At 35.7% G+C, this 24245-nt stretch overlaps 1 protein-coding gene across 5 annotated transcripts in view; it reads right to left on the reverse strand.

Moving 5' to 3' along the window:
* Window positions 1–361: 361 nt before the first annotated feature.
* The window catches only part of LOC129754312 (uncharacterized), a 203533-nt gene continuing 179649 nt past the window's right edge, over window positions 362–24245 (reverse strand). For all 5 annotated transcript variants that reach the window (XM_055750284.1, XM_055750285.1, XM_055750283.1 and 2 more), the window contains 4 exons: window positions 14642–15059; window positions 14465–14585; window positions 14022–14370; window positions 362–1621 (listed from right to left, as the gene is read on the reverse strand). In XM_055750284.1, the coding sequence (XP_055606259.1) occupies window positions 1292–1621; window positions 14022–14370; window positions 14465–14585; window positions 14642–15029 (1188 nt within the window). In that variant the 5' untranslated portion in view covers window positions 15030–15059 and the 3' untranslated portion in view covers window positions 362–1291. The remainder of the gene's footprint in view (window positions 1622–14021; window positions 14371–14464; window positions 14586–14641; window positions 15060–24245) is intronic.

Genomic DNA, 24245 nt, shown 5'->3' on the forward strand with positions numbered 1-24245 from the left:
ACAAGATGTTTCTGATTGAATTTCTTTGCGGTCTTTAATATGTCAACTCCCGTTAAAGTTGCATCTTTATTTTTTGTTAAAGTATCGGAATGTTTAAGCAAAAATTTCGAACATGAACTAATCAAGGCCATAATGTGTATACTAGACAAAAGAAGAATTTGATATTTTTTCCGGCCTAATTATAATGTCAAATGATTAATAAAATATCACCATTGTAGGTGGCTCCAGAGAGTAAAATTCTTTCATTTTTTTCATGTTATAAACGAAACTCTTCAAGGGATATAGGTATACAAATGCATTGGTCTTTCGGATAGTCAGGAAAACAAATTACCTATTCAAGTATTGCTTTCAAAAAGCTCCAATGGATTGTGGGTTTTTATTGTTTCATTGAATTTCATGTCACTGTCAGATTGTTCTTTCATTTCTATTCATCTTTCACCACTATTCTAACATAATCTCATGAGCTTGGCCTTCTGACTTTGAGTCCGTTTCTTATCCAAAAGGGATCTGTTTTCATATTCTGTCGTAGCTGTGAATGGTTATGATAATGAAGGTTTTCTTACGATTAAAATATGTGTATGATTGTGTGTGTGTGGCTTATAAAACGGGCAGCGATTGCTTACATTACAGTTCGGGCTTGTTTGCATGACTTACCGACTAGGTTGTACAAAGGTCGTTCATTTCAAAAGGTCTACATCAGGCTTAAGAATTTGTTCATGTTGTTTTGCTTAAAATTGGTTTAAATTGAAACACTGATTCATTCGTAATCATTGGAATAGTTTACGATAAAGTTTCTAAAATGGTCTACACTTAAATAATGTTTTTTTTTTCAACATTTGCCTCGTTCTATTAAATCAATTGGTTTGTTATCTTACGTTCTAAGGCTACATGGGATCACACAATGCTACCTTGCTTCTCGTTTCTGTTATGTTTTGTTCGCGTTTTTTGTTTTTTAAAAACCTTTTATTTCCACTGTGACGGAATGTTTCATTCTCAGACTTTGCTATGGACATTGGCCCTTATTTAAGCTCTGATTGATATCGTACTGCTACAAAAGCTTGTTATTTATCTTTCTAATAAATATAAGTACCTACGGAAGGTTTTTCTACCTACTACTCAAAAAATTACACCGAGTAGAATAAATACACACAATTAAAAGCTACAAGGAAACTATGCACAACAGACTTACTAAGCCGAAAAGTAATTGATACCTAGTCTAGAAACTACAGAACTAATTTGAACCAATCGAACCACCCCCGCAGTGCTTCATAAACGAAAACCGGAGAGGGCCTCATACGTAATCCGAAGCCGAAATGGTGCCCTCCGGCAGGCTCTCGGAATGTTTTTCGATGGTGAGCAGATTGTTAGTTTCGTTCAGAAAATGGCTTTGTACATTGTGACTCTTGTGGGGCGAGGACATCTCCTTCAGGTCGACGATCTCATACGGCCGCTCGTCTTCGTCCTCGTCGCCCGGCAGCATGTTGGCACTGTTCAGCAGCCCGGAATAGTAGGCACTACCGGAACCGGATGCTCCACCACCGGTGGCCCCGGTTCCATGATTCGATCCGGTCGGGATGGCCGGTAGCGGGCAGTTCATGATCAGAATGTCGTTGTCGCCTCCCTGTGATAAAAATGTTTGATTGTTAAAGAAGTTTAAGGGGCGAATTTTTAAATAAAAATAATAATTTCAATACCCTAAAGGTTTTTTTTCGAGGGATGAATAAAATACTTCACTACCTATACAGTAAAATTTAATTATGAAATCCTTAAGGGCCGACCGTACACAATGCACAATGGGAAAATTGAACCCCAATTCCAAAAATATTCAGAGAGCCTGGAATATTTAGGACTTAGCTTACGTGAACAGGTTCATACAGGTATAAAACTCTCGATTTTTTTCGGGGATTTTCATCCGGTTGGATGATTCATCCCGTCGCCCTCATTCCCAGTAAGCGCGTCCTCTCAAAAATCGAGAGAGGATTCAGATAATTGAGTACTGGGTACCCCGACTTAGAAAAAAAACCGGTTATATTTCGGCGAAACTCGGGCACGCCGAGGCCGATATTTCTTTTTATTCGACTTGGGAGCATTTTTTCTGAAGAACTTAACTGGGCCGACGGCTGCTCGTTTGATATTATTCATATTATTACCTCACCGGGTTACTCGTTTTGAATAAACTGTGTGCAAGCAAAGCATTGTCAGTTCCAGATGTACCCTCGTGAAGAGCGGTGTGGTTTTCTGAAAACTACGGATTAGATCAGTAAATACAAATCTAATTGTTTTTCCATATGTACCTCTCTGCCGATTCATGTTTACTGGGTTGTTGAATAGAAGGATGAACATCGCTTAGCACTCAGCTGACGAGAAGAGTCTCTCTTCTTTCATCATCTTTTAATAATCCGGGAAGTGCAGGATCATTAAACATTGCCGAGCAACTGAAAGCTATTTCTAGCAAACTAGAAAAACTGGACGAGTTGGAAAGTCTCAACAAAGAGCTTCTAAAGACTGTACTAAAGCTCTCCCAGCGCGTGGACACAATTTCAGCGGAAAATCGTCTTCTGAAACAGGAAGTACAAGATCTTCGGCAGGATAAGCTTAAGGAGGAGATTATCATCAAAGGGATAAAACTGCAATATCCTAAGCAACATTTGGACGTTTGCCATAAGATAACCGAGCTCATTGGCCTCAACACACAGCAGCTGGTTAAGGACGTGCGGCCGATTGTTTTGAAATCCGAGAAGACAGACGCAATTGTGGTCAAATTCCACCACTTGAACGGGAAGCTGCAATTTGTGAAGAAAGTGAGGAGCCTCGGCAAACCATTATCACCTCGACAACTGGACGTTTCATCGGACAACAAGTCGGTCATAGTTCAGGACAATTTGACCAAGCATAAACTGAAGCTCCACAACCGAACAAGGGACCTTGTTAAACTGGGACTTCGAAAACCTTGGATATATCAAGGTTCGACGTGGATTTTTCATCCGGAAACCAAGCAGCGACACAGAATAAGGGACGAACCTGACATTGAAGAAATTGAATTCCTTCTAGTGACTCAAAAAACAACAGAAAACGACGGTCAAGCCAGCTTAGACAAAGGAGTGTAGTAAGTCTTTTTTATATTATATTATTTTTTCTTTAGATTTAGGATATGTCAAGTTTTGAGCAGTTCTTTAAATCATTTCATGATGTAGATTTTTCTTTGCTTTTGAATAATAATAAGTATTTTAGGTTGTGGCTGTGTGGCAGCGGTCTAAAGAATACTGCCACTGGGATACTGGTCCATGTCGTACGAGGCGACTTATCCAGTACCTCCCAGATACGTTTATCTCATATTTCTGTCTATTGGAAATCAATGAGGTTGTATCTGGGAGGGGGAGAAAATGGGTGAAGGTCAATTATAACATGCAGATTTCAGAATTGTTTTCAGTTCGGAATTGTGTAAGCCAATTTTTGAATCTAAATCGGTTTTGAATTCTCGCTGATATTTTTGAACTTTTTGACCTATTTTCTCTCGGAGAGGATATGTCAATTGTGCGTATTGCCAAACATGCATTTGCACAAGCTGTATTCTTCCATATTTATTTTCTTGTTATGCCAATTTGGAAAATGATCTATTATTTAACAAATATCTTTGCTTTCTTGGTAATTCTTTCAATAAAATCTCTACACATGTGATTCTTAAATGTAAATAACTTTTATATTCACATCGCTTACAGCACAATGGGATTTTCTTTATTTTTTTGGCAATCTGTTAAGATTGGTTAAGTTGAAAATGTATAACAATTTGATCTACCTACATATATTACATCAGTAATATTTTTGACATCAAATAAATTATTCATATTTGTCCTTGTTTTAACACTAGTGTCCAGTGCCTTCTATCTTCAGTTTGATAACACCCTCTTGTGGAAGTGAATGGCCTTTCCGAAATAGATATTTAATTAAAAAAACAAACTGGCACTTCAATCATGCAAGCCGTACAAATGTCGTTTTCAAGTAACAAATGTTCAAAAAAAAAAAAATTTTTTTTCGCTTAGGTGGCCGAATAGCTTTCAAATTTATTGTTGTATCTAGTTTTAAGTCAAAACTAATATCGCATGTCGACAGTTATTCCTGTTTCACCAAATATGTGTAACTTCTCTTGTATTACATGTGACAAGTTCACTTTAGCTTCAGAATGGTTAAATGTATGGCTTAAAAAAGTTGTCCTCTCATTTCATTTTCTGATGTTTCGTTATCATACGCCAGTCCTGGTTCTGGAATTTACTGCACTAGTTTCGTGCAATTGCATGTGCTTTCGTAAATATCGCTTAAATTAAAAATAATGTTTAAAACTACTCGTTACTGTACAGATAGCCAAAGGACTTTAAAATCGCTTCCCACGTCCAGTTTATAAATACATCGCAAGGTAATAAAAAAGACTTGCTGTCACATCGGATTGCTATGTATCAAAATTCACCTACTTATGCACTCTTCAAAGCTGCATTTTAAATTTCACTTTAAAGAAACTCATAGTAGCTATCTGACCAGAGCACTAACTGGTCTTTAAAAAAAATACAAACTTTGTATAATGAATCTCCTGTTTGGTTTAACTATGATTCCGAGGTAGTTGGTACTACCTATATTTTCCTTACACCTAGTGTGCGATTCCCCCTTTTTTTTTAACTGACTACATTTCATTGGTATACCTGCATTTAAGTAAGAAAGTTATAAAGAAAAAAACAATCATTTCAAATGTAATTTAATGAAATGTAAATGCTTGAAATCCCTATTTGGATAGGCTAAATGCCAACTTAAATCAGATTTTATTTTTATAAGTCCTCACTGTAGCATCCTGGTCGGAGCATTCTCTGATCAGTGTAAAATCAAATTTCCTCAAATAATTCATGATTCTTAAGATTCTTTCAAACTTATATGTAACTGTCTCTCGTTCGCTTAATAACTTTTCTGTACTCTGCCTATCATGTAATAATTGAATCTAATTCTAAGAATTTAAACTTAAGTAACATTTTGTCACTCTTTACCCCATAAGAGCTTTAACGCTTAAAAATCCCTATGTGGATAGGCTTTATGCCATACTTTGTCAAGAATTCCCATGTGGATAGGCTACATGCCATGTTTAATACATTGAATTTATTTTCTTATCCTTTTTATAGTTTTTCAGATTTCTCAGGTATATGATGAAATTTGCAAAAAAAAAGGCTAGGCACAATTTTCCCGTTTGTTTGGATAACGTGCCGCTTTTAAGCCTAACCCTTTTCTGATACCTGATGTCAAGTTTTGAGCAGTTCTTTAAATCATTTCATGATGTAGATTTTTCTTTGCTTTTGAATAATAATAAGTATTTTAGAAGTGTTGATGATTATCTTCATAATATTCATAAGAACAACTTTTTATCGATACTTCAAATTAATGCACGAAGCATATCTAACATTGATCGTTTTGATAACCTTAAATTAGATATTGACAAACTTTTAAAAAAACCAGACGTTATCATTATAAGTGAAACATGGTTAAAAAGTAACCTCACACAACTTTACCAAATTGACGGTTATTGCAGTATTTTTTCTTGTAGAAGTAGAGGTGTTGGTGGGGGTCTTGCGGTTTATGTTTCTAAATGCATTAATTTCGATGTAATTGATTGCAATGAGTACGTTTGTGATATTTCTAGTTTTCATTTTATCCAAGTTAAAATCAATTTGAACAATAATTTACCATTGAAAATATCTTCTTACTATAGACCACCTAACGATTATACTTTCAATAAGTTCCTACTACATTTAGAAAACAATTTAGATTATTCAAAAAATATTCCTCATATTCTTCTGGGTGACATTAACATTGACATGTTTACTCCGTCTGATAAAGTGAATGATTATTATAATATTTTAGTAAGTTATGGATTTCTTATATCCAATACACACGAAACTCGGCCTGCAAGTCAAGCACTTCTTGACCATGTGTGTTTTAACCTTTTTGAAAAATTTCCCATTTTGAACGACACTATATTTAATTCTAATAGTGATCATAATTACGTCTACACTCATTTTCCATATGCACCTCACAGGCAGCACAAGGAAAGACTCAAGTACAGAACCGATTTCCAAAGAATGAATCAACTACTTACAATGCGATTTTCACCAGCTTATATGTGTACTTTTGAAGATCCGAATCAATTTTATGATTACTTTTCATCTACAGTTTCAAATACGCTACACGAGTGCACCAAAATAATAAAACTAAAATCATCATCCGAAAGAATCAGCCCATGGATGTCTGAACAATTATTAAAACTTATTAACTGGAATAAGAATTTGAGGAACAAAAAGAAGAAATATTTAAGACTGGGGAAGTCAGTTGACATAATCAATATGAAAATATATGAATTAAATAACAGAATTAAAAGCTATTCGCAAAGTTTGAAAGAATGTTATTATACAAAGAAATTCACCAATTCGAAAAGCTCAAAGGAAACATGGAATAACATTAATGAAGTCTTAGGTCGAACGGTCAGTAGCTCTTCAGTAAATGAACTTCATTTATTAGATTCTAACTCAACAGTTACTTGTAAACAATCAATTTGCAATGAGTTCAATAAATATTTCTCTTCCATTGGACAAGTCATGGCTTCCAAACATGCATCTAATAGCACCGATTCAATAAATAAATACAATACACTAAATCACAACAATAATACATTGTTTCTTGTACCTACAGATGAATTGGAAATAGCTTGTCTTATAAAATCGTTTTCTAATAACACGAGTGCTGGCCCAGATAATTTTAGCGTTTATCTTCTTAAAGCTGTTATTGATGTTATCTGTCCAGTTCTTAAAGATATTTTTAATCTTTGTATGCAAAATGGTATATATCCTAAAACATTAAAAATTGCTAAGGTTACACCAGTTTTTAAATCAAGCGATCCGTCACTTTGCAGTAATTATAGACCGATTTCAGTCCTATCAACAATAAATAAAATTTTTGAAAAAATACTTTCAGCACGATTGACTTCCTTCCTAAATAATAATTCTTTCTTTTATTCCATGCAATATGGCTTTAGAGAGAAATCATCTACTACTAACGCTGTAATAGAATTGACAAACAGTATACAACTAAGCCTAGATAAAAAAGAACATGTATTAGGACTTTTTCTGGATCTATCAAAAGCATTTGATACCGTAGATAGAGATATTCTTTTAGAGAAGTTGTTTTTTGCTGGCATTCGTGGTACACCTCTTAGCTTATTTAAAAGTTATTTGACTGATAGATATCAATACGTCAAGTTAAACAACTATCAAAGTTCTACTCTACCTATAAACATTGGTGTTCCACAAGGCTCAGTCTTGGGACCATTATTTTTTATTATTTACTTGAATGACATGGCTCTCTTGCCCCTGAAAGGAGTACTGCGACTTTTTGCTGATGATTCATCCACATTTTACCACAGCGATAGTCATTCAACCAACGATATCAATTTATGCAGTGACCTTATTTTATTGAGTGATTATTTCCGAATCAATAAATTAACTCTAAACTTGGATAAATCAAATATTTTAAATTTTAAATCTAGCCATCGTTCATTATCAAATCTCTTACCGGTTACTAAGTTAACATTTCCTAGTATTAAAGTTGTCTCTGAATGTAAATATCTTGGAATTATTCTTGACGAGCAATTGAATTGGAATCTACATATTAGTCACCTTTTAAAAAAATTAAATAAAATAAATGGAATTGTTTGCAAAATAAGAAGAAGAGTGCCACTGAATGTATTACTTATAATTTATCATTCACTTTTTCATTCAATGTTGACTTACTTAGTTTCGACATGGGGTACCGCAAGCAATAACCTAATTAACAGAATTCAGATCACACAAAACAGAATACTACGCATAATTTACCATCTTCCTCCCCGCAGCCATACAATAGATCTTTACAATAATGTCAATAATATAATTCCTGTAAGAGGCTTATACATAATTCAAATCTGTAGCTTTATTTTCCAATGTCTTAATCAAACTACTCACTGCAATATTACATTTAGTCGCACTAATCACCATTATCTCACACGAAACAGAAACATGCTTGATCGACCCACCATTATTTCTACCATAGGTGAACGTTCTCTTGCTTTTCGTGGAGTTAAATTTTTCAATCACTTTGAGGATAAATGTGGAACTTTTAATGATAACGTACACCTTAAAAAACAGATAAGAGTATGTATTTTGCAAACTAGCTACTTGTCAACACTTCTGAAATCTTATGATATCTTTGCATTGTAATTTCGATATTGTTCAAGATCATAAATGAGAGAAAACCCAAATGTATTGTTGTTTTTGTAATTGAAATTTTGTTAGAATGTAGTGAAATTAGTTTAGGTATTACATATAGGATTTAGGCACTCCTCAAGCGGCTTGACCAATGGAGTATTAAAAAAAACCATGTAAATAGTACACTTATAAATAAATAAACCATTAATTCAAAAAAAAAAAAATTTCCCTAAATTCATGCAAAATGTTGCAAAATATCGTAGTTCGAAATGAAAAAGCATCAAAAAATATTAAAAACATTGAATCAGGTTTATCTGCAAGTTTTACTCTTCAATTAAATGATGAACACTGCTCAGCGCTCAGTTGATGAGAAAAGCTTCAATTGCCCCACTTTCCCCTACACTCACGGAAAAAATATTTACAAAACCTTGTAACAATCAAGATGGTGTTAAACCAATTGTGCCATTTGTCAAACCAATAAACACCAATCGATTCAGCTGACATTTTTACATAAAAAAGTCTTGAACTATTGAACAACCAGCACAGCCCGATCAAATTTACCGTCGAAAAAGAAGTCGCTAATAAACTCCCTTTCTTCGACCTGCTGATAATCAGAAAAGATTATTGAATTGCACGATGAAATTTGGAATTTGTAAAAAACCGACATCAACCGACGACTACATAACGGTAGATTCAAATCATTTTGGTGTACAGTAACAAGCCGCATTTGATTCAATGGCACACCCATTGTTCAACATACCGATGGAAAGCGAAAAAGAAAAGAATGAATTTCTCAAACCCCGAGGTCTTAAAAGCTTCGTTTTAGATCAAAACTTATCCATGACTTTTTGCAGAATTTTTAAGCAACGTTTACATGAGTAAATTTGAACTTTTAGGTTTCTATGGGAAAATTGCGTATTATGTACTGAAAAACCAATATCATTTTCAAGGCCGTATTAAGGGGGAGGACCCCCAGCTCACCCCCCTCCCTCGAGGAAATCCGAAAATCAAACATCACTGTAATCATACTACTTTAAGTTCTAGAAAAATTCCCGGCAATATCTGGACATTTGATATCGAATTTTTCAACATAAAATCCGGACAAGCCTCAGCAGAATTCGATGATAAAATCTAAGAAATTAACTAAAACCCCCAAAATTTTTTTTTTTATCGATACACGTCAGCAGCGTTCAAATCTGTTTTCAAACTCTAAATCCAAAATAGTTAGGATAAAACAAGCACATCAAATTTGAGCCTTACTTAAACCCTAACACATTAAGGACTGCGAAGAAATCTCAGCCGAGAATCACAGAAAACTCGGTTTGGGAAACGGTTTGGGGTTCAACCCGTTCATGGAGATTTTTTCCAAGTAAAATTTTCAGTTCAAGAAATTAATTTACCTGAATAAGGGAAAATTACTTGATCTCAAAATGTGTTTTAAAATAAGTGTTAACAAAAATGTCAGAAAATTGGCTCGCCTTCGGTGTAATTTAGTCCTACATCACTCTAGGCCTAGGACATTTCATCTAACAACACTGTGTGGTGTTTACGTATTGAAACTAATTTTAATTTAAATTTCGATTTGCAATTCAATAAACCTTTTGTATTGTAACACGAAAATCCTGCCTCGTTTTTAGTATGGAATTTGATTAAGAATTGTAACTAAACAAGCTCAGAATTTGAAACCAACCATTTTTAATTTAAAATTTATTCATCAAATACTAATTTAACACTTCAATAAGTTGGTAGTGACAGGTGACAGGTCGACTAACTAACTAATCAAATAGAACAAGCTGAACAACTAGTGACAATCTATGGAATTTTGGCAAAAAACATCAAACAAACAATATTTCAAGATTGGTTCGAACTTGCCTTCCACGACCTTAATATTTTTCATTAGTCAGTTGCAAATTCCTCCGGCAATAGTCGCTTGCACGTGATTTGGGAAACCTGCCATTTGGAGTTCCTCAAGGCAGCAATTTGGGGCCTCTTCTCTTCATCCCGTACGTAAACGACTTAAACAAACTTCAGTTGAATGGTAAACCTAGACTTTTTGCTGACGACACTTCATTGTCGTATGAACACACTGATGTTAGCAGAATAATATCTCAGATGACAGAGGATCTCGTTACTCTACAAGGATACTTCGACGCCAACCTACTGTCTCTGAATCTTGAAAAAACTAAATACATCATCTTCAAATCAACGAATCGGCCAATCGATTGTCATAGCCAGCTCCAAGTTGGCCAAACGGTGATTGAAAAGGTCAAGTTTCAAGTACCTCGGGCTGATCTTTGACGAGCTTATCAAATGGAATGTCCATATAGAACGATTATGGAAGGAACTTAGTGCTATACACAGCATAATGTGGAAGATATCAAGATTCGTTTCTACCAAAAATCTTATTTGCCTGTATCAGGGCCGTAGGAAGAACTGCCTCATGGGGGGGGGGGGTTTTGATGACAAAATTTTTCCTATGACATTTTTGCTTGAAAAATGCATACATGAAGAAAAGTTACAAAAGTGAGTAAGAGTATCTGATTATCCGGGTTTAAGTTCTTATATTTTATTAATTTTTCATTTCAAATCATTACTTTCGAAAATAGGTCTTAAAAGCGTTAAGTTTATTAAAGCTTTAAAAAATAGATGAGCTCTTTAAGGCTACATTTGAACAAAAAATTTGTTTGGGGTGCAAATCAGATGTTCTCTCAACAATATTAATAATGTTAAACAACAAACCAATAAAATATATATCCAGCTGAATTTTCCTGAACCTGAAGATTAAGTCTTTTTATCAACAATAAATAAAAATTTATAATTTATTTCATTTTTAAAAACCTGTCAAAAAAAATTGAGATTTTTTCTTAGAGCGCAATTTTGAAACTGAGTCCAGACCGTATTTTATTATAAAGGTTTTCATCTTTTTTGTGTTTTGTTTTGGGCAATTTTGAATTTCAACTCCGAGTCTGAATTTTGAATGTTGAACCTGAATAAAAAAAATTTAATTTCTTATTTGAAATCGATTTCTGAAACTGCATTCTAAACAAAAATCCCCAATAATTAATAACAGAACAGACAAAATTTATACCAGAAATCTTTAATATGAATTTTGAATCTTTGATTCACAATATAATTTTTTTCTTCAATTATTTATTCCTAATTCAACAAGTGAATCTGAATGAAAATTCCGAATGATGAAACTATGATATTTTAATTCTGGTGACCATAATGGAACTTTTTTAAGTTTTAATTCTGCATAAGAGTTTAGAGTTAAAATTTCAAATCTAAATTTTAAAAATGGTTTGTTTTTTTTTAATTTTTTATTTTAATATTCCGGAATGATGAGTTTCGAATATAGAAAATGAATCTTATTTTAGTTTTAAATGCAAAACCAAGATTTGTATCAAGATTTTATCTCAATGATGAACCGAACTTAAAATCAAGAATATTAAACTGGATACAGATTCCACAATCCGGTCACAGGCAAAAAAAAATAGATTTATGGAAATTGGAATCAGAACGTTGGAAATGATTCAAACCTTAGTAATCCAGATATTTTTCCGCACTTATTCGAGCAAGGCAAATCTGGGCAATTTGATTTAAAAACCTTTCAAAATCTGGGCATTCGATTTAAAATTTTACAACTCAAAATCTGGGCAATAACCAAGAAATTTAAGGAATTCTTCAATTAAAATCAAGAAGAAAAAAACTAGAAAAGTTGTTTTTTTTCATCGAAATCATCAATCAGTTTATTTAAATGAACTCTTAAAAAAAATTGTTTTGGACACAAATTAATAATCGTTTTAATTTATTTAATTTTTTCTTTGATTTTGAAAATAAAGTAAAAACATTCGGGTGAAATTCGAGCAATCAGACAACCCAAGGGAGTCTAATCTTATTGAAAAATCGATATTTGAGACTAAGCACTCTACCCAAAATTCATACACTTATGTGAAAAACTTTTGATCGCGTTTTTCGAGAACAGTCTTCAAATATCTATCAATAAGAGAGAAAATTTTGGAAGATCTGTAGTAGAATTGTGAACCTGGAATGAGATTTTGAGATTTTGGCCTTAGTTCTGAGTTGAGATTGTTACTCTAGATTCATTTTAGTCGTTCATTAAAACTTGATACGGAATTTTAAATTTTGAGTTTAGAGAAGAACATTTTGCTTCACATGTTTTGGATCCTCATGGGGGGTGTTTAACCCCCAAAACCCCCCCCCGTTCCTACGGCCATGGCCTGTATCATGCATTTGTGAAATCTAATTTGCAATATATGGTTTCCATTTGAGGAGCCGCATGAAAAACCATTATAAGATTACTACAAGCTATGCAAAATAGATGCCTCAAGGCGGTTTATAAAAAATCCAGACTTTTCGGCACGCTTAGCTTGTTCCAAGATGCATTGCCGTCTATTCTACCTATAGCTGCACTAAGAGAACTTCAGAGTGTCGTACAGATCCACAACCTGCTGTACAATCCGCTGTTCCACAACAACAAACAACTTTTGTATCAGGATCATAGGTTTCCAACACGTTCGAGAGGAAATCTAACACAAATAAGGGCGAACACCGAGCATATGAAGAGATCTCCTGAGTATTTTAGCAAAATGAAATACAACAGTCTACCACAACACCTGAAACTCATAAGAAATAGAGCCAGCTTCAAACGACAAGTTACAGTCCACCTGAGGACTAATTTCACTAACTTTCTAGTGTAAAGTTATAAAAAAAAACTCGATCGCTGAACCAGCCACATATTCATCAATTCTCCAAACCCTCCTTAACAGAGAGTAATCTCACTGAAGGCTCAGAAAATGTCAAGTTCCTCACTTGAAAGATTACTGTCACTAATTGCCACAAACTCGCCCTCTCCACCATCCACCTCCGCCACAACTAGTGAAGAAAACAAATATTGTCAAACTTTACCATTGTATGCAAAGAAAATATTTAAAAAAAACATGAATAAAAAGTGAGGAGGTTTTATGCCTTCGAGAGAATGGTTTTGAAAGTAACCAACTCCCGGGGGCTTTTCCCTGCTCTATTAAAAAAAAACGTTTTCCGTAAATGTCATTCTAGACCTATCTCAATACCATTTTTGGATAATCTCCGCTACCTCATCTTGAGTTTTTTCCCACAAGACGTTCTTCACCGGGTGGTCCTTTAGGTAAAGACCTGTGAGTTTGGCCTGAAAACAGTTATGTATAGTAGCGAGCATCGTCGAATAAATGTTTACTTACTGGTCTAAGGGGGCTATTTTCAGCTATTCTTGTAATTTTTCAGTTCAACCTGATTCCAGCCAAGATTTAAACAAGGTATTAGTTATTTGGTTGATTCGATTTGAGTTGTGAGTATTTTCAAAAAGTACGGGAACTCCATTGTCACTCTAAACATTGAATTAAATTTATTTTACTAGGCGAGCCTCTCTCGAATGTACTCTGAATTTCAATACGAGTAATAAATTCAATGAAGATCAGTTATATATTTGAAAAATCTTCAAGAATTAAAATTTGAAGTAGGAATTATTAATCTTATTATCATATTGACTACATTTTACATATGGCCTTCAAAGGAATGGTGTGAAATAACGTAAAGCTTTTGAAAATAAGTGCAACCTATGCTTTTGCTGGAGAGGCCATATTTTATGTTTGAAAATTGATTGGTTTTAATGGTATGTATTTCTTTGAACGATGAAATTAACATCAACATGAAAGAAACAAAATAATTGAATATTATTTTCCTATTACTCACATGATGCACGGAGCTCGATCTGTACGAATTGGTCTCGGATGGGCCCATTTCATTGCCAACCTCTGCGTAGGACGCTTCGTCAATCTGGACCGGATTGTAGTTGTTATCGTCCATGTGGGTATAGTGATTCTCCACCGGAAGTGTGTGCGAATTCACCAACTGATCCGGAGTGGAAAGGTTTTTCCTACTACTAAACCAGGTCCACAGACCAGAATTAGTACTCCTCGGGCTACACGAACCGTTTGTCGAATTTTTCGATGTTTGATTGTCAAAGTTAAGCCCCGCCGTATCCTTGGTGCTGCTAGAATCGAAACACAACGTCCGAATACCACTTTGGTTGGCTCTTACTCTGTGTGAGTACAGAAAATTTGGATAGTTAGTTTGTTAGTTAGTTAGATAGGTAATTTGGATTTTTTTTAATTCATTCGAATAAAATACGTTACCTCTTACACCTAAGAAATACTATCATAATGATGGCACCGAGAACGGCGGATGTGAGCGAAACCACGACCAAAGTGAAGGTCCAGCTGAATTCCTTGGTATCTGGTGGGGAGAAAATTTCTTCTATTTCAACATTAATCAGCTCTTACATGTCACATTGAAAGAAAAAAAGAACTCACTAATGGCGCCATCCAGGGAGAGCGTTCCCTTGTCCTGCCAGGCCCAGCTGCACAAATCGCAGGTCGTGAGGCCATCCGGTGCTATCGATTCCTCCAGGAAGGGTGGCCGCGGCGGAGGTGGAACGAACTTCCCATTCCAGTAGCTTTGATCGATCGTGTCGATCACCTGCATGTCTTCTTCGGCGATCATTTGCAGCTGGTCCAGCTCGAGGTTCCACGCGGTCGGACTGGCCACTGGCGGAAGTGCGGTCGAGTGGGATGCGGAAGCGGAACTGCTAGGACTATCGGTGTGACCGCTGTTGCTAGGACTGTGGCTACCGTTGCTACTGTTGCTGCCGCCGGGTGCCGATGGATCATCTTCAGTGGGCAGTTTGGACAGAGTGAACATGGTTCATCCGGAAGGTGGGGTGGGCTGGTGCTGCAAGTGCAAGAAACATACAAAAGCGGGTAATTAGTGAATGTTATTCATCAAACTGAGAATTTTACGCAAAATTTTAAAATTATTCAAGTAGGTAGGTATACGCTTCATATGGGCAATGAGAAATTAACTTTGTCCCCTGACGAATAGAAGCGATGGCATGACGATTTTGACACTATTCCGTGATATTTAAAATTGTATTTGATGTAGATTTTGAGCTACCTTAAAAATTGGTCATTAATTTTTTTTTATAAAACATGGTAAAAATAATTTTTGAAGAAAATCCAATAAGAAGCTTAATTTTTAAAGTTTCGAAAAAAAACATAAAGGGTGATACGGTCAAAATTTGGTCAAGGGAAAACGCGTGTAAATCGGTGAAACGTTTATTTAAAAAATCAAATTAAATTTCTTTTTCAAGTTTAGTAAGTATAAAATTCAGGAAAAATATTCAGTTAGGCTTCCGCTTTTTCAAATCCGAATTGCCGGGCCTTACGCTTAACCACTGCCATCAGCTTTTGTAAAGCCACCTTGTTTACCTTCTTCTCCGCAGAAAGCCAGTTTGCCTTGAACTGCTGCTCGTCCTTAGCAGTTTTTTTTGGTCTTCTTTAGGTTCCGCTTGACAATAGATGGCAAGATGCCAAATCCGGCCAAAACAGTACGGAACAACCGTGTTTCTTCAGGAAAGGCAGCAGACGTTTATTCACTCTTTTACGTAAATTTCTTGGCTGACAGACCCGGAAGCTATGAAAATGCTGCTTTTCAAGCCACAGGTACAGATGGCTTGCCAAACCAGATATTTCTTCGCGAACTTTGACAGTTTCATGTGCTTGAAAATAACTGCTATCTTTCCCCTTTCTTTTGCCGCATAAAACTCCTGTCCCGGAAGCTGCTTGTAGTCGGCTTTGACGTAGGTTTCGTCGTCCATTACCACTCAGTCAAACTTCGTTAGCATCGTCGTGTACAGCTTCCAGGATCGCGTTTTCGCCGTATTTTGTTTAACTTCGCGATTTGGAGTCACTACCTTCTTGTAAGTCGATAGTCCGGCTCGTTTTTTGGCTCGATACACGGTTGTAGACGATATACCACACTTATTTGCGGCATCTCGGAGAGAGAGGTTAGAGTTTCGCTTGAAACTACCGGCAACTCTCTTTGTCGTCTCAGCGGCTTCCGGTTTTCGATTTCCCCCCGATCCAGACTTCCTGGCTATCGACAAACGTTCCCCAAACACTTTAATTACATTTGTAATGGTTGATTTGGCAACTTTTAGCGATTTTGCCAGCTTTGCGTGCGAGTAGCTCGGATTTTCGCGATGCGCGAGCAAAATTTTAATACGCTGCTCTTTTTCCTTGGACGGCATTTTGACAACTGAAGAGTGAATTCCAAAATCAAAATAGGAGCAACATTCTACACACACACACCTTCAAAATGAGAGGTGTTCAGGTTTTTTAAATGCAAAATTGAAAGAACTACGTCAAGTTGATATTGAACAAATTTTGACCGTATCACCCTTTAAGCCCTGACCATTACTGACTGGACACTCGGTTTTGTTTTCTGGATAATTTTTCCAACAGTGCGCAATATCGATTCCAGAGTGCGCATCGATCGATTTGAAGAAATGCTATCCCAGTCAGGAAATGCCACCCAACTTTAAAGAAAAAACAGGCAATTTCTACGATAAAATCGGGCTAAACAGGTACATTTTTACTACAGGGCATTTTTTGTCACATTTTTATTGCCCAGATTTTCGGTTTACACAAACGCTTGAATTTTACCAGGTTTTTAAATAAAATAGCCCGGATTTGTCCAGCACGGATACGAGCTGGAAAAGTTCTGGCAACCTCAGTGTATATGAAATATCAAATCAGATAAAATATAAGCATTTTTCAATACGACATACTCTCAAGTTAAAATTATGAGCAAGTTAGATAGGAACAAGTCTTAATATTATAATTTTGCTGACTAAAGCAATTCAACCATTTTAAGTTAGTTCACTTGGTAAAACGTAATGTTGAAAAGGTTAGGGGAGAGTGGGGATACTTGATCCCCTTTTCTTATTTTCACCATATCTTTTTGGAAAAATTTAGCAACTCGCACTCTTTTACATTTTCTGACAGCGTGTAACTTCAAGTTTCTATGCTCCTAAAATTAGAACGAAACTTGAACCCGTAGATGAACTAGAAGCATTTTCGTGGGAGTTAAAAATTGCTATATTTTTTAAGTTGAGGGAGACTTGATCCTTTATTCAGGAAGCCCTAATCCATGGAAAAAATCAAACAAAACCCCAAGATAGAATGTTAATTGACTATTTTAATCATGTTTGTTCTCATTTCACAATCTATAATTGTCGGAAAAAAAATTCTTTAGCTAATTCTCAACCCTTATGACATTGCATACTTACGGGCGCAATTTTCTATAAACAAGAGAAAATCAATTATTTTAGCCGTTTTCTCCAGATAATTGATGGATGAATATTAGTTATTGGATAAATATTAGTAATCTCGTAATCAGCAATGCCCACGATCCATTGAGAAGAAGAATATACCGGGATCTTTTGTAACCAAATATTAGGGATCAATTATTCCCATAATCAACATTTTAGAAAACTTTTTCTGAAAAAAAGTTGGAAGTTTTCAATCGCTTTGAAAATATTGCATTTTGAAGTTCATATTACACTCGAAAGATTGATGTATTGGAATAAATATTTTTGTTATAATATTTCCATGTTAGAAACATTTTAAAATGATGAAAAAGGATCTTCAAGTCACATTTTGTGAAATTTTTCAAACAAAGTTCAATAACCCAAAAATGTATTTTGTTAAAATTTTTTGAGCCTCAACCATTGCTGTTTTGTTCCATTTGGCACATTTTTCTAGAACATTTGATCTTTGTACGACATTCCAGTTTCGAGATATAGCTAAGGAATCAAGTATCCCCAGGGATCAAGTATCCTAATTCTCCCCTACGGATTTTTATTAACACGTTCGTCGCCACGCTCATTTTGGTAGTTTTACTAGCCGGGCCCAAAGAAATTTTCAGAGAGAGAAAGCAAAGAGGGAGACCTCCCATATTGGAAACGTGTGACGAAGCTGAGCGGTAAACTCTAGTAAGAGAGCGTCACACGCTTTTTGATGTGACGGGGCCCCCCAGGAAATACACCCGTCACCCGAATATGGGTGCCATGGCCACGAACGTGTTAATGCTGGTGTTTTTATTATCATCAATTCCCTTCCCGGGATCTGATCTGGCCCAAATTTGGCATGAGATCTTGCACTAGGAGTAGGATCAATATTAACCTGCAGCGCATAACATTTCACAGGTTTTGGATTTCCCATACAAATTTGGGGCAGTCTAATATTGAAGCTTAATTAGCCGACCGTGACCTAGGGAATAGCATTCTAGTCTTCTAAGCCAGAGCTCATGATATCGAATCTCGATCACGGCATATATAGTGCTCTTTCTGTGGGTTGGTGGTTTTAGCACTTATAAGCTGCTAGCCATCATAACATTCAAAGATGTACGCCTTAGAGTTAAGTAAATCCGATCTCTTCAAAAAAACCTGAAGTTTCACTGAGATCGTATGTATTTGTGTTCTTTTTAAAGACTGAATAAACTTTCAAGTGACCGTTCTATTGAACTTTCGATTACTGGAGTATTTGATAAAAGTTCAAATTTGCCTCAAGAATAGAGAGATAAAAACGCTACTTATTACGGCGGACTCGATGTTATTGACTTGGAAGCACCAATAATCAAAAGCAGTCTTTAGTATGGAACAGGAATCAAAATTCCGCAAGAAACTGAATCTAAAGATCTCAGGAATAAAAAAAAAACACTTCAATAGACCGAAGGATTGGATCGAAAACAAACCGATTTAGTCGATTTTTCCAAGGCTAAAGAATCGATCTAAAAAATTGGAAATTTTAGTTTAAAATATCAATCTCACAAAAATCGATCGAAAATCGACCAATCCTAGTTGTAGAACTTGAGTTTTTGAAAGAACAATGACCAAGGAGGTTAATTTGGATATTTTGGAGTGGAAGCTACCAGCGTCTGCACAAAAGCCAAAAATTTTTAAGCAAGTTTTATAAAAATAATCATGAAACGTTTTTTTTGGAAGTCTAAAATGCGACTTGAAATCTGCTGATGAGTTTTGATGAAAAAATACTAGACTTTTGTTGAGTATTTCTTCGATTTTGACCAAACATGCCCCGATATTGCCCGCAGTTTCGGTCGACAATTTTGAAATTAAATGCCTTGCTTTTGCTGAGCTATTTAATAGCTCGGATTTGTTCAGGCCGGGCACGTGCTGAAAAAATTCTGGCCACATCATCAAGCACGGATAATACGAAATGAGAAATAAGACGAATTTTTGACTAAAACTTTTAGGTTCTTCCGTTCGCAAGAACATTTTAATTTTTTTTTAGAAAAATACAGACCTGTATTTTTGATAATTGTTTACATCACAAATGTGGAAAACGAAAACTTAGTCCAAAATCCTAGATCCAATCGATTTAACCTTTTCTTTTTATTCTAGCTGAAAAATTGAATAATATCTCTAGTTTAATGAATTTAAAAAAAAAAGTGAATTTTATTGATCGGTCTATATTTTTAATGTAAGATCAAGCGCTGAACTCGAAAATGGTATCCAAAAAAACTCAGTTTTTGAGTTATGCTCCAAATGTAAAATTCTGTAAAAAAGTATTCGTACTTATAATAAAACATCTCGGACTTCATCACATTTGAAATCTCTCTTTTTCATTATGAAGATTAATAAATTTTCTATCGATTATCTGAATTTTATTTTTGTGTATGATCAACAGTATTATTGATACTAGTGATGATAGAAATTTTTTTTGAAAAACTCATTTTTAAGAGAACATTTTGTTTTATCGACAGTTTTAGACTCGATGATGACATTTTATAAATATGATTTTCTATGGGCTTAAACTGTCTATTAAAAAAAGATTCAAGTGATTTTTGAACAACATCCGTCTAAATTTGAAGAAATTTGGGTTACCTTTCTATAACAGTAGGGGAGAGTGGGGTTACTTGATCCCCTTTTCTTATTTTCACCATATCGTTTGGAAAAAACTTAGCAACTCACCGTCTTTCACATTTTCTGACAGCTTGTATCTTCAAGTTTCTATGGTCCAAAAATTAGAACGACAATTGAACCGGTAGATGAACTTGAAGCATTTTCGTGGAAGTAAAAAAATTGAGATTTTTCTGAAGTTAGGGGAGACTTGATCCCCTATTGAAGGAGACTTGATCTTTTATTCAGGTAGCTCTAATCATTGTATAAAAATCAAACAAATACCCAAAATAGAATATTAATTGACTATTTTGGTCTATCTGTTCTCATTTCACAATTTATAGCTGACAGAACAAAAAAATTCTGTAACTATGTCCTACCTAACTCTAATGACATTGCATACTTAAAGGCGTTATTTTTTATAATTTAGAGAAAATTAAATATGTTAGCAATTTCCTTCAGACAATTGTTGGATAAATATTAGTAATCTCGTAGTCAGCAATGATAACGATCAATTCAGAAGAAGAATGTGCCGTTTTTAACTCTAGAGATCAATTGTTCCCATAATAAACATTTTAGAAATAAAATTCTGAAAAAAGTTGAGAGTTATCCATTGCTTTAAATATGGCATTATGAAGTTCATATTACGCTCGAATGATTGATATATTGAAATAAATATTTTTTTCATAATTTTTCCATGTAAGGGACATTTTAAAGTGATGAAAAAAGATCTTCAAGTTACATTTTGTGAAATTTTTCAAACAAAGTTCAATGACTCAAACAATTATTTTGTTAAAATTTTTTAAACTGCAAGCATTGTTATTTTGCTCTTTGCCGCACATTTTTCTAAAACACTTGATCTTTGTAAGACATTCCAGTTTCGAGATATAGATAAGGAATCAAGTACCCCCAGGCATCAAGTATCCTCATTCTCCCCTAATGTTTACATTTTTGAATAATCTAACGAACTGCAGTGTACTTATCTCAGTTTAAAAAGAACTAAACATAATAAATTTCACTCGCTCCAAACTGAAATTTGTCATTGGCTCACTTGAAGGTCACATGCCAAATTTTAGCAAGATCGCACCATGGAAAAGACTTGCCTTGAGCCTCAAGCGTGAATGGGATTTTAAGATATTTTGCTCAGGAGGAGCAAAAAAAATGCTGAGTTTTCATTATTAACTTATTTTTCCTTCACTGGCTGATTACTTAAACTATAAAGCCTAAATTGACACAAATATTTCACCCGAAGACTACTACACAATTGATCTAAAAGTTGGGTTTTTAAAAAATACCAAATTTTTCAATTAATTGTGTTCAAACGGCTAAGAAGGAGGGTAGCTGCGAAAAATGTCCAATTGTTTACGCATCAAGCAAGACAGGTAGGATTTTGCTTAAGCTTGGCGTGTAGCTAACTGGAAAGTATCCCGGTGTAATTCGATAAACAAATTTATGTAAAACCACACTTGCAATGTTGCTACACAAAAAAACACCCCTTTCAAAGTTATAGGAGGACCTCTTTCGACTTCGAGATGTGATAAGAAGCCCTAGAAGTTGAACCTTGCATGGCATTGGCACTTCTGTTCTCACATTTTGGCACTTTATTATGAATTCCAGAACGGCAGAGGCAGGATAAACGTATGTCAATGGAAGGCTAGTTGAAGCCACAGACAAGTGGATGTTTATTTCGAGGGATTTTTTTTTTCAATTGTAAGACAATCTTCATATACTTTTTCGAGGAATACAAGGATGTTATCCAATTGGTTTCGAATTTAAGAAGGTAAAACAATTCTCTGAAGGTGTTGTTAAGTCCACTTACATGTGGGGGTTTAATGTAGTGCACTATAATGACCATTATTGCGTTAAAAATTTAACCTCTTCGCTCACCTGTCGAGTGGAAGCGAACCCAATATGTTCCACCTCTGCGAGGCCGGGAGAATATACCGAAGAAACAAAGACGCAGGAGAAGTGTGATCCAAAAACAGCAAACCGCAAGCAAAGGACACCTCAGCTCACCTCGTCACCCCGAAGCAGGGACAGAGTCTTTCGCTGGCTGGCTGGCTGACTGGTCCAATATCGGATTACAACGGGACAACATTCTCGGCCGTGTTTGCCAAAACGTGTGAATCGGTCCGCACGGTCACTGGCACTGGGCAATGTTGAACCTACCGAAACAGACAGACTGGAAGTGTGACTCTGCTGCTGGGAAATCCATTCTCTGGACGGGTTAAGCGACCTGGAGAGGTCTCCCAAATGCCCAACCGGAGCACACATGCTCGACTTGCGCTGCTGTTGGGTCATCCTTTTTTCCAGGAATCACACTCGTCCCGCCCTCGTCTTTCGAATGTGTATCATCCGCAGCCAGCAAGTAGTTGTTCTGAACTTGGCTTGGCTGAAGGAAACCTGTCCTCCGCTCCATGTTGTCTGTGTGCTGTAATCTATATGGAGCACATGCATGGTTGGTGCAACCAGAACCTCCATCTATTCATAAAAGGTGGCCCACCATCGTTAAGCCTTTCCCAATTTGGAGTGGAGAAATTCGAACCGCGTCGTCGTCGTCGTTCGGCAAGGGAAAGCCCTTTCAGCGTTTAAAAGTGTTCTGGAGAACTAACTTAGCTATGAACATAAAGCCTACAACGACCCAGGTATTGTCGTAAATATAGTGTTCTGGGCACACAACGTGGCTGGAAACACTTAAGCCCCCCACCAAACCGTTACAAATCGATTAAATTGCATTTATCAGGTTGTGACATTTCCCGTCCCGTTTTCTGTGCCCTTCCGTCGAAATTTGTTGATGGTTGCTGTTGTTGACGAAATACGAAACCCTTTTCCAAAGATTACTTAATCCAATGCAATGCTGTGGGTGCGTGGTAATGGCACGTAAATGTAAGAGCTGTAAGCCATTTAAGGGCAACACTGGGTGTTACGAATTTCTTTGCCGCATTTGTAACCAGAGAAGGGATATTTGAAAGGTTTTGACATATTGTTGAAAATCCGGCACCGTCACACTGAACGGCCAACACACCTTATAGAATTTAGACTAAGCTTGCCAGATTGAACGGTTTTACCAGGACTTGCCCGGATATTTGATCAAAATTTGGGGAAATCTTTGGTCCGGTCGGGTTACTCTGATTTAATTGAAAATAGCCCGGATTTTGACCGGATTTATTCATTATATTTGCAAAATCTAACAAATTAATTTGAATTGAGTTTTTATAGCTGTTTATTTAGGCGCTCAAAAACGATTTTTTATAACAAGTGTAATCATAGTTATATGATAGATTTTTTGAACCCTGAAATTCTTTTTTGAATTTGTTGATGTGTTTCAAAAAAGACATACACCGTCTTAGCCGATTTAGGTTTTACAGACTGAATAAATGACGTGGACAATTTAAGATTAACATTTCGCTGAGAAAAAAATACTTCCAGTGTTTTTTTCTTGGTTTTTGTTGAATCGTTTCATGCTTTTGGTCAAATTTTCCCGGAATAGCGAACACGAAATTATTGCGACCCCGAAAATGTCATGCTAATTTTCTTATAATGTATAGATTAAAACCCAAAATTTTAGGGTAATTTTATACATAAATTAACTTCAAAAATCAAAGGAAAGTTAATCGATGGAGCTTTGAGTGTAAAATTTAACGCATTTTCGCTTGATGCTCTCCATCAAAGTCTTTACAGTGTCATCCGGTACCAGTTTCTAAGTTTTTTTTTCCATTTTTTTTAACATGTCCTTCTCGTCTTTAACTGTCTTCTAGCTCTTCCGAAGTTCCCGCTTCATTATTGCCCAGTACTGCTCCACCGGGCGCAGCTCCGGACAGTATGGCGGGTTTATGTTCTTTGGAACAAAATGGACAGAATTGGCCAGGACACTTTTAGAATAGTGGCATGATGCCAAATCTGGCCAAAATAGCGGCGCTTCGTCGAGCTGCTGCAAGAACCGCAAAAGGCGCTTCTCGACTGTCGAGGCACTCAGATTTGTAGATCTCGCCATTTATTGTCGTCGATTGTTGATGTTCATCGCGGTTTGGGAAGTTCTGTACCTTGTATGTAAAGTCTGTTTCACATAGAATCTGGTGGGATAAAATAGATCATTTCTCCGCAAAGAAATAACGTTCAACAAAAGTAAAAATGTCATTTTGTAGGGTTTTTATTGC

This window comes from Uranotaenia lowii, chromosome 3 (genome assembly GCF_029784155.1).
Source record: "Uranotaenia lowii strain MFRU-FL chromosome 3, ASM2978415v1, whole genome shotgun sequence".
NCBI lineage: Eukaryota > Metazoa > Arthropoda > Insecta > Diptera > Culicidae > Uranotaenia > Uranotaenia lowii.